The 11,332-nt window shown below is 39.5% G+C and overlaps 1 protein-coding gene across 1 annotated transcript; it reads right to left on the minus strand.

Moving 5' to 3' along the window:
• Window positions 1-6,809: 6,809 nt before the first annotated feature.
• Window positions 6,810-10,640, minus strand: endouc (endonuclease, polyU-specific C). The gene is made up of 8 exons (XM_059335606.1): window positions 10,544-10,640; window positions 10,263-10,319; window positions 10,080-10,179; window positions 9,888-9,999; window positions 9,684-9,805; window positions 7,988-8,100; window positions 7,687-7,837; window positions 6,810-7,318 (listed from the first exon to the last, which is right to left on the minus strand). The coding sequence occupies exons 1-8, from the start codon at window positions 10,552-10,554 to the stop codon at window positions 7,043-7,045; spliced, it is 942 nt and encodes a 313-aa protein (XP_059191589.1). The 5' UTR covers window positions 10,555-10,640; the 3' UTR covers window positions 6,810-7,042.
• Between the last annotated feature and the right edge of the window lie 692 nt (window positions 10,641-11,332).

Below are 11,332 nucleotides of genomic sequence, written 5' to 3' on the forward strand. Positions count from 1 at the left end.
TCACTGTATGCATAATTCACTTAACCTTGGAGAGGTTTGAGTTTGAGTTTATTTACTTTGATTACATATATTTCATTTGCTTAAACTGATTAAGATTCTATAATCACAAAGAATATATTATATTTCATATTTTTTAGACTTTAGAATCCATGTAAGACAGTGAAAATCCTTTGGCTCTGTAAGACATAATATCTCTGTAAGACATAACAAGACAGGAAGTTTTTGTTGAATGTTCTGGAGAAGAGGCCAGGTCAGGACTTGATGTCACGGCCTTGTTCCGGGCAGCAACCAAGATTGTGGCCCAGGTGGCATGACGTGCCCTTGTATTGATTAAAACTGTCAAATCAGCGGATGAAGAAGGAGGAACTTTCTGGAAGAAATCAACCAGCATGTTTTGTAAACAATTGTGAGGATTTAATGGGTTCAGGGAAATTAGATGTGGTCAGACTTCACGAACTGAACCCGTCTGTGTGTGTATCAGGGACTTGTAGATTTGGACCCAGAGCTCTGTAACTGCACATTTTTTGACATATTGTAATAAACTTTGGTTAAACTGAGAACTTGGACATCTTCTGCTCATCATTCCCCATCAACGACTGCGCAGAGAAAAATGGTGAGGTCTCTGTTGGTGTCAGATTATTCAATTTTCAAGGTTTCCTCATGCAATTTTTCTAACAGGAACAAGATCTCCAACCTAAACGACAGAATATGTTGTGTGTCAGTACCACACATTACGACACGTATGTAGGTATCGCGGCTCACTTTCAAAGAACAGCAGCACAAAAAGTTTAAAGTAGCACACACGTACGGTCCGCGGTTGTAAAAAAAGCTGCAGTTTCTGTGGATTTCTGTTGTAAAATCTCTCCTGGGTGAAATTCTGTCATTTGTTTGACCCTTCCTCCAACCGAAGTTGGAAATCTGCCTATTTAAATCTGGTTCGCCGTCAATCACTACTACGTCAGCAACATGGCGGCGGGTGCATTGCAGTGGTGACATACGTCAATATAGCTTGTTTTTCGCTGCTTGTGCACACGACCCATAGTAGAGGACAGGCTAGAGACATCTTTATGAAAATGGTGCATTTTGTAATTCTTAACCCATTAAAAACAATGTTCCTACTGTGTGTAGATTATAGTTATTTTACAACTATTCATAACGGGGCAGTGCTTGTGTTTACATTTGAAAATATACGTATGAAGAAATATTGTATTGTATTTATTTGCTAAGGAATATATACATCTTTAATATTCTTTGTCAACAACATGTTTTGTTCATACAAATAAAGTTGTTTCAATTGAAAATAAAAAAAATGTTTGAATGGAACCATGTCATCATGACATCATCAGTTCTTTTAGGACATCAGAGAATTAGTTCCATGATGACATCATCAATGGAACCATGGAACTGCTCAGTTCTTTTAGGTCCTAAAAGAACTGATGATGTCATGATGACATCATCAAGTATTGCTTTGATGTTTCATTCTATTTTTCTATTGATCTGTAGAGCAGTTCCATGGTTCCATTGATGATGTCATCATGGAACTAATTCTCTGATGTCCTAAATTTTAGGACATCAGAGAATTAGTTCCATGATGTCATCACCAATTGCTAGAAAACCAAAGCAGACCATTGATACAGACAACATCTGATCAAACATTTTTATAAAATGCAGCCAACAAGGGACCCCAGAGGAAAAAGAGCCTTTAGACAGCAGTTCAACCGTCCGGCTCCATACCCCAACATGACAGAGCTGTATGCTCTTCGCCAAGAAGTTCAACATCTAAAGAACCTTCTGGGTAGAGAGAGTGCTGGCCATTTCCACGAAAGGAACAGGTCAGCTCTACTCAGCCAAGAGTTAGACGCAACGAAGCAAGAGCTTGCTCGTCAGAAAAGCCTGAAGGAAATGTTCATCAACAGGGGGAAAGAGACCAAGAATGACCTGGAAAGACTCGAGAAATACGCTGATCCAGCAACTCTAAGCACTGCAAGGATTGCCACACAGGTGAGGGAGACCTTCAGGCAGAAGAAGAAGAAGGAGCTTCACAAGGATTATGAGGAGCTGAGAGTCGCACATATTATGTTGCAGGAAAAGTTCACCACTGAACTCCATGTGGAGAAGGACAAGAACAGGCTTCTCCAAGAAGAACTGGAGAAGGCCAAAGAGTCACAGCACGAGCTCAGCCTGAAGTATGAAGCTGATGTGGTCGCAGTCAACCAGCAGGCGACCTTCCTTCGGCATGAGCTCCATCATCAAATCCAGGTTAACGCAGAGAGGGCGTCAGCGGACCAGACAATACTCCTCCCATGAGAAAAAGGCCCAGGACTGAAGACCCACCTGAGGACCAGCAGGACGACGAGCCGCGCCAGCAGGAGGCGTCCCTTCCCAGTCCATCTGTCCTGAAAAGAGCCTGCCATCTGGGGGTGAGGAGACAAGACAAGTGGAGGAGGAACAGGGACCTGAAGGACCTGGACCTGGACTAACTTACCTTTCCCTCCCACCACCCAAGTCACAATGTCATCTATGAAAAATTCTGAACAACATCAACAACAACATCATCACAACATCAATAACAACAGATCATCATAACTTTTGGGGGTTTTTCCAGGGTGCTCCGGTTTCTCCCGTAAATCTGAAGATTAACAGGAGACTAACACATTAAAAAAACACCAACAACAACATCTACAATAACAACAGAACATCTATAATAATCAATTAACATCACTTTGTGGGTTTCTTCCGGGATGCCCTGAATTCTCCCACAAGTCAGTAAGACATGCAGATTAAGACAATTAAAATAGATAAATTCATAAAACTCAAGAAAAAAAACAAACTCAAGAAAACCAAAAAAAAATAAAGAAAAAAAACAACAATTAAGAAAAATAATAAATTAAATCCCCCCCCCCCCCCCCCAAAAAAAAAAACAACAACAACAAGAAAACCCAAAAAAATAAAAAAACTCAAGAAAAAAAAAATCCCAATAACTCCGCCAGAGTGTCTCCTTTGGGTCACTTTCGCCGGTCCCAAGCCCGGATAAAGGAGGAGGGTTGGAATTATGATGTTGAAAAACAAGAATCAACAGAAGAAAGTTAATTTAAAATTCTAAATGATTCCTCTCTCCTGAAATAGCAGCCATCTTGGAAAAAATGGCAGACATGTTTACTGCATTGTGTCACAAACAGACAATAAAATAAGAAAATAATAGTATAATCAATAAACCACACAGGCAGAATAACCTAATTCTGAGTAAGTTTTGTGTTTATTTTTAAGTATTTCTGACTTTTAGAGTAGTTTAGTTTGGAGTATACTGTTATGAAATGGCTTAATTCCTCATTCTTAATTTCTTGAGAAATTCAACCACTTCTGCTGCACAGAAAAATGAAATAGTCAATGATGGAATACCAGATTTTGCTGATGTTTTATGGACCAGTTCATCCGAGGTAAGGTGAATGAACTGAGTGTGTGTGTGTGTGTGTGTGTCATTAATTTACAGCTAATTAACAGCTTCCATAAGCTGGTAAGAGACTGTGGTCCTCCCAAAAAAAAGCAGCTTATTATAAACATGTTCATGTTTATTGTTAGGCAGCACCCCCTAGTGGCTGTACAAGAGCAAAGGAAGATGTTATGGGTAGTATAAAGAGCGACAAAGTCCACAGAGGGAGGAGGCTAGGCTAAAGGGATGGGTATTTATTTACTCTATTTCTTCACTGCACACTAAGTCTATTTTGTGTCAAGATATGATTAAAGGATTCATGATACAAACCAGAGTGACTGACAAGTTTTTTCTTTCATGTCACAGCTTCCATAAGCTGGTAAGAGACTGTGGTCCTCCCAAAAAGCAGCTTATTACAACGATATTTATATTTATTGTCAGGTAGCATCCCCTAGTGCCAGTACAAGAAACAAAAGGAGAAGTCAAGGGTTGTATAAAGAGCAACAAAGTCCGCAGACAGAGAAGGACGGGGTGGATGGATGGGTCAAACAAACTTGGGCTTCAAACCAGGAAACCGCTGTTTGTGTCCCAGGTCAAAGCAAGTTATTGTTCAGTATTGAGGACTGCCTGTATCATACTCTATTTCCTAACTGCATACTTAGCCTATTTTGTTTCAAGATATGATCAAGGATTCATGATTCTTCACCCAAACCCCCTCAGCCAGTCTATACTTTTGATGGGAGCAAAGGAGGCAAGTAGTTGGAGTATAAAGAGTTACAAAGTCCGCAGAGAGGGAATGCTGTGTGAATGGATGGATCAAAAAAACTTTGATTTGACCCAGAAGAACGCTGCTTGTGTCCCATATGAAACCAAAAAGAGTTATTTTAACTTAATGTATTTGTGTAACTAATGTAACTCCATTACGTTCTACATCACAAACCCAACTTTGTATGGAAGTAAAGTAACATAAATGTAATAGTTTTACCCATATTGCCTCCTAGAAATACAGTCCTGGTTTTCATCCAATTTCCTGAAACTGAATAGCAACAAAACAGAAATTCTACTCATTGGCACAAAAACCACCCTATCCAAATCTCCCAGTTTCACAATATCCATAGACAATTCCAACATCTCTCCATCCCCCAAGGTAAAGAGTCTGGGTGTCATCCTTGACAGCACACTCTCATACACCTCTTACATCAGTCACATAACCCGCTCAGCCTACCTCCATCTCCGTAACATCAACCGCCTCCGCCCCTCTCTTACACCCCACACAGCTGCCATCCTGGTCCACAGTCTCGTCACCTCCCGTCTTGACTACTGCAACTCTCTCCTGTTTGGACTTCCGCAAAAAACTCTTCACAAACTACAACTGGTACAGAACTCAGCAGCCCGCATCATCACAAGGACCCCATCCAGTCACCACATCACACCAGTCCTCCAGCAGCTCCACTGGCTCCCCACCAGTACAAGACTCTACTGCTCACCTTCAAGGCCATTCACAACCTCGCCCCTCCATACCTCTCTGACCTCCTCCACATTGCCACACCCGCCCGCCCACTCAGATCTTCTTCCTCCACCCACCTCTCTGTCCCCCCTGCCTGTCTGGTTACCATGGGGAGCAGAGCTTTCAGTCGCTCTGCTCCCTTGCTCTGGAATTCCCTTCCCCCTTCCCTTCGCAACATCACATCTCTCAACCAAATCACAACTCAAGACCTACCTGTTCAGACTCGCTCACTCCATTTGATCCTCCGCACAAACTCCCCTCCTTAATTGTAATGTATTTGTAAATATTCTGATTTGTTTAGATTGTATGATATGTATGATGTTCTGCTTGTTTTTTGTTTTTTTCCATGTTGTAAGGCGACCTTGAGTGCCTTGAAAGGCGCCCTATTAAATAAAATGAATTATTATTATTATTATTATAAATTTTACCAAATATTTTCCTAAACATAAGCAAGTCGTTTTGGTGCCTAAACCTAACCAAAGTACAACTGTTTCACAACATTACACATGACTTTTAAAGTGCTGAGGTATGAGGGTGTGTTGATTGCCTCCCACCAGTCGGGGGCGCTTGCCTTACGAACAAAGGTCCTGTGTGGTCATATGGGTTGGAGCAGCAGTTCCCAAACTTTTTTTTAGCTGCAACCCTCTTCTATGTTCCAACCAGTTTGATGCACCCCCAATCCCCCACACCTTCAAAAAAAAAATGCAATAAGCTTTTTATAGCCATATTAAATGGCGGCATGTTTAATCATGCTCAAATGACCAGAACACACATATAATAAAATAATCACAATCACAACAATGACCTCTCGTATTTGAATTAATCTGAAACACAGTTTCAATATAATGCAACAAAGTTATGCGCAAGCTTCCACTTTTAAGAGCAAAGAGGATGATGACAGGCTCAGGATCAGAGGCAGAAAGCAGATCAGTTGGGGTGAAAACGTGGTTGCTGTATTTATGTATGTATGTTTATGGATATGATCATCAAGCAAGTATGGACATCAACAAACTCCTCCTTCATACAGAAGTGATACATTCAAAAACAGTCACTGTGATGTTTAAGTACTGGTATTTTACTTGTCAATTTAAATTTTGTAAGAATGTATTGTTTTAAGCACTGAAAATGGCCAACAGTCCAGCTCAGTACTTTTAAAAGTATTAAGTTACATCCAACCACAGCAATAAAATTAAAAATATTATCTAATATTTGTCCAGGCTTTTAGATATCCACTGCTGAAACTTCTGCTGCCTCCTCAAGAAGAGGGTGGTTTCAGCAGAAATGTGTCTCCAGAAACACAGAATAAAAGCTGTAGGCCGTATCAGACTTAAGTCACAAAAATGAGGACATTAGGCTTGACCGTGACCTGACTGCTGTGGGATTTGACTTACTTCAAACTTGAGTTTCTAAAAAGTTAGAAGCAAAAGTTTTAACCCAATAAAACCCCAAAACAACAAAGATAAATAGGACAGGGAGAGACAGGCATTGCATGACCTCACACCTAATTTATATTTATTTATTGCACTGAAGGGACGTGTTCTCCATCAAAAATTAAATGTTTGGTCAGTGGCCAGTAGTCAGATACCGGAGTAAAACTTATTTCTAACAAAGAAGCATTTCATTTTTTTAAAGCATTTGTTGATATTGTATAGACCAGTTTTAGCACTAAAATACTGTTTGTACATTAGTAATGTAAAACTTTTTTGATACTTGAGAACATTGCTGAGCCAATTATGTACAATACAGCAATATAATTGTTTATTATTTAAGTACTTCATTACGTTATTGGCACTAATAAATAATTATTATTTCCACATACAATTTGAATTCGTTACATCAGCGTATAGAAGTAATTTAAATGAACTGCAAAAGTTAAATGAAAATCATTTTATTTGTTGAGCACATTTCATAAACACAACAAATATGTGTATTAAAAAAGCATTAATAACTTTTATTGAAGTAGCTTTTTATGACAAATTAACCTTGTTTACAGTTTTGATAAAAAATGACCCACATGCCCTTTTAACCAAACTACAGTGCATTTGATTCTTGGGCATGAACATTATAAGTGTGTGAGTATCACTTTGTATGAAAGCTGCTCCACATCAGTGTGAGTGCTGCCTGATGTGTCTGCTGTTGCTGCTCAGCAGTTTGGGGTACGCCGTCCCGAGGGAGCGTCCGTGTCTGATGACCACCAGCTCCATCTGACACTGGTCGATGTTGACCAGCACCGTGGTGCTCCTCTCAGTGTTCATGAGGAACACGATGGTGAAGATCGCCATCTCAAACTCAGGGCTGGTCCCGATGAAGGCGCTGCCAACGGGCTTCACCAGACCGTGCCAGCTGAACTGGAGGTTCAGAACGTGGTCGTCTTGATCGGGCTGTGGACAGAAACATGTGAACTTAGCAGAATAAAAAGACAGAGGGGTTGAGGTTCAGACTATTTATTTTCATTTTTTATTATCAGGTTGTTTCTTGTGTTCAGATTCTCTGCCAGTTGGAAAGGACAGAAATTTTTAATGTACAAAAAATGAAATTCTTAAAAAAGAAAAATTTTCTTTGATTTTCCTGTTATCACTTCTGCATTTTTCCCCTGTATTATTGTACTTTGTATTTTCATTGTATTGCCATGCAGCTTGTATTGCAATTTTGCATGAAAGGCACTATATAAATAAAGTTAAAGAAAGTAACTACAATGTTGTTACATTAAGGACTGCATCTCTTTAGTCTGATGAACTGTTGTACTTACTAAGTCCTGGATCCTGGCTTTGTATCCTTTGTAGTCCAAGTTTGTGCTATTTTCTTGCAGGTAGAACTGGACCCAGTTATGAAAACCAATGATTTCTGTTCCAGATTTTGTCTCTCCAACAAACACATGCTCGAATCCGCATGAGTCCAGGCTGGTGAATGTTTTAGTATGGAGAAACCACACAAAACAAATTACTTAAAAACAATTACACATTTTTTACACAATCCCTTGATTGCTTTCTGCACACACTGATTTAATGATGAACTAGACATGATCGTCTGCTGATGTTTCCAAAGCTCACCCGGCATTTCTCTGTCTGTGGTAGAGGTGGAACCAGATCAAACGCAGCTGGTTCTTGAAGACCCTCAGGTCCTGGCTGGACTGTCTTTTGCTCACCAGGTACTTATGAGCCCGCTGTGAGCAAATCACATTTTATACACACAGACAAGACTTATGGACAAAACTATCATTCATATTCAGATACATTCTTACATATATTTATTGTAAACTTTATGATACACTTCTTTAATGTTACATCTTCCAGTGAAAGGTCCCCATAGCAGCATTTCATTGTAGTGAGAGTATTTTCTTAAACTTGCCCTCACTGTATAAAATGACCTGTTGTGACCTCTAGGATAATCACAACCTCATGACACTTTACAGCCATAAACTAGATAACTGGAGCATTCATAAGAGGGTTGACTTTCATAGGTAACTTTAAAATAGGGTGGTGGGGGGTACATTCAATCACTGAAAATGTAATTTTTGCAGGAATCACCAACATGTCTAACGTTTTTTTATGACACAGTCACAGAATGGATTTTTCTATTGTGTTCTTTCAGGCCTCGGTGTCTTAAAGTGGGATTTTGGAGGGATTTTGACCATATTAATAAATCCATATCTATACTTATAGCTGAGCATAGGAAGCATAGGTAGCATTTTGACAATTTATTTAATATAACATAAAAATAAATATGTGCTTTTAAAGATGTATGACTAAAACAATTTGACACACAGGGCTGAGCTTTGGGCATCTATTATTGACCTGCTATCTCCCCCTAAAGATTCCCTGGGCCCCACCCCCAGCCAAAGGAAATCGTAATTAGGTATGTCACTACTAACTGTACTTACTGTGTATGACTGTGTATATTACAAACAAAGTTTGTATGGAAAGCTCCTATATGCTTTAACAAGCTTGATTAACCCATTGAAGCCTGGAAAGCGGATACGTCGTTTTGTAGTATTTGTATAAGCTCTCAAGTACTTTTTGAATTTCATTTCTATCTGCTACAGAGGCTGAAAAATCTATTATTTAGTAGAAGTGTTGACACTTCTGTTGAATTTCCAGAAAAACTTCAGGTTTTTGGGGCTTATTTTAAAATCGCCCAGAGGTTTTACAGGAAGTTTTAGGCGTCAATGGGTTAACAGATAGAACTGACTACTATAATATGTAATTGTTTCTGGATAAGACTTTAGTCAACAGCAGCCATCAGGTCGTCCTGACAAACATGCTTTTCTTCCAAATACAACAAGTACTGCATGTCCACATTTTTCCACTGATCCTATTTGGGGAGACCATGCAGCTGAGGCCAACACAGCATACCACAGCTGCACACAGATGTTTCAGATATTTTTCCTCTCTCTAACATCCTGCAGTAATGTGTTTTGTGCTGCAGTGAGGCAGGAAGTGAGAAAACTCCCTCTGGAGTTTAGCTGCAGTCTCAAAAACCACAAAACTTGGGATGGGAAAACATCAAACTGGGACCAGTTTGTTAGTCAGTGAGGAACAAAATAACTTATAGTATAGTTTATATACATTACATATACATAGTTTATATACATTTACATACATATATACATATGTATAGTTTATATACATGATCTTACTCTGAGACTACGCCCAGACTGAAACAAATAGGTGTAAGGAAAGAGATGTGGGGCTGTGAAAATGTAGCCTTGCTTGTAAGAGGCAACTGGTTGTAACATGTCAAATGTACCTTCATGACTGCTGTCTGTAAGACGGCATCCAGGAAGAGATTAATCTCAGTCAGCTCCTCTGTTGTGACTCGTTCAGCCACACCTGTGGAGACCTCATAGTTGTCCAGGAGTTTCATTAACACTGCAGGCAAAGTAAATCACATTTATCACACTGAAGTCTGCAAAATGAGCTGGATTTTTTTTGTTGTCACAGAGACACTTACGGGAGAAGGTGGTCATGTTCTTCAGTTTTTCTTCGTTGACATTGGAGAACAGAGGCTGTGAGGCGCGATCCTGGACAACATGGCTGCCCTGGTTCACAAAGTTGGCTCTACCCTGCACAGTTTAAACACAGATTACATATTTGTAAAAAAAAAAGAAGATAAGTGCTATCTGAATGAGGATTTGCTGCATACTTGAACAGAGATTGTGTAATCTATCCCAGGCGTCATGCGATTCACATCCAGTGTCCACAGCTCATTGAAAAGGTTGGACAGTTCCTGGTTTACAGCTGGTCTGTTACACAAAGAAGAACATCTAGGAGACTGACAAACAACAATAATAATAATAAACACTTTTTTTTTTAATGGTTACTGTACCTTGATGCGTTCAGTCCACTGAGAAACACAGTAAGGAGGGCAAGGACTCCACACAACCTGTACATCACACATTAACTGTAAATACATCAAAAAGTTTAAACAAAAACAGCATCACTCCAACATAATTAAGTCTTCAGTCTAGTATCAAGAAATATAATTAGGCTCCATATTTATGTTGCTGTTGTAAAGTCATAAAAGACAACTTTAACTCAGTCTAAATTCCAACAAGCCAAACTGAACATGACTACTTATATGAAAATACTTTTCATAAAAATACCCACCTTGCAGCCATGATGCTTCTTGCAAGCTTCCACTCCTTCAGCGAAGACTGCAGCAGAGTTCTCTCTTGTCTCTTTTAGTCAAGTCAAGTCTCCACCCGCGATACAGACCCTGCAGACGTTGGGGCTGTGTCCCATTAATTGCGCATGGGCAAACCTTAACAAACTCTTAATAAACGTTGTGTTTGTACAGCCACCAGAGGGCGCTGTGTGTCATTGATCTGATGCACTTTTGCAAAATATGCTCATAAACTACAAATATACTAATAGTAATGCATCAGTGCATAAATGCATGAGTTACGTTAATTATTTCTGGTTGTTTCACGGTTATCAAATGATGGGCAGCAAATACCTAACAGAGGTGAACAGAAGGAACTCTGAGGGCAGGGTCCGCAGTTTTCACTGGAAAGTGTTTTGCTCACAATATTTATAATTTGTTTCCAATAAAAAAGAGGTACAAAAAATGAAGACTCTGTGATAATGGAGACACAACAGGTTAGTGAAGAATGGGAGCAAAGAAACTAAATACATGGAAATATAATTTTCTGGGGGCACCTTACCTGAATGTTTTCTTACATATAAAAGCATGATGCCTTCACTTACACAGTGAAGCACACAGCATATTAATAAACAGTGGTATCAGGCTGGCCTGGCACAGTGTCAGTATTGGGACTGAAAAAGTCAGATTGGTGCATCTGAGCTGTTTGCTGTAGCCTTTATTTTTCTGTTCTCCTTTATCTCTTAAATAAACTTGTCTTGTAGGTCGAGTGCAGATTTCTCCAAAACACGTCA

Source organism: Centropristis striata, chromosome 6, assembly GCF_030273125.1.
Source record: "Centropristis striata isolate RG_2023a ecotype Rhode Island chromosome 6, C.striata_1.0, whole genome shotgun sequence".
Lineage (NCBI taxonomy): Eukaryota > Metazoa > Chordata > Actinopteri > Perciformes > Serranidae > Centropristis > Centropristis striata.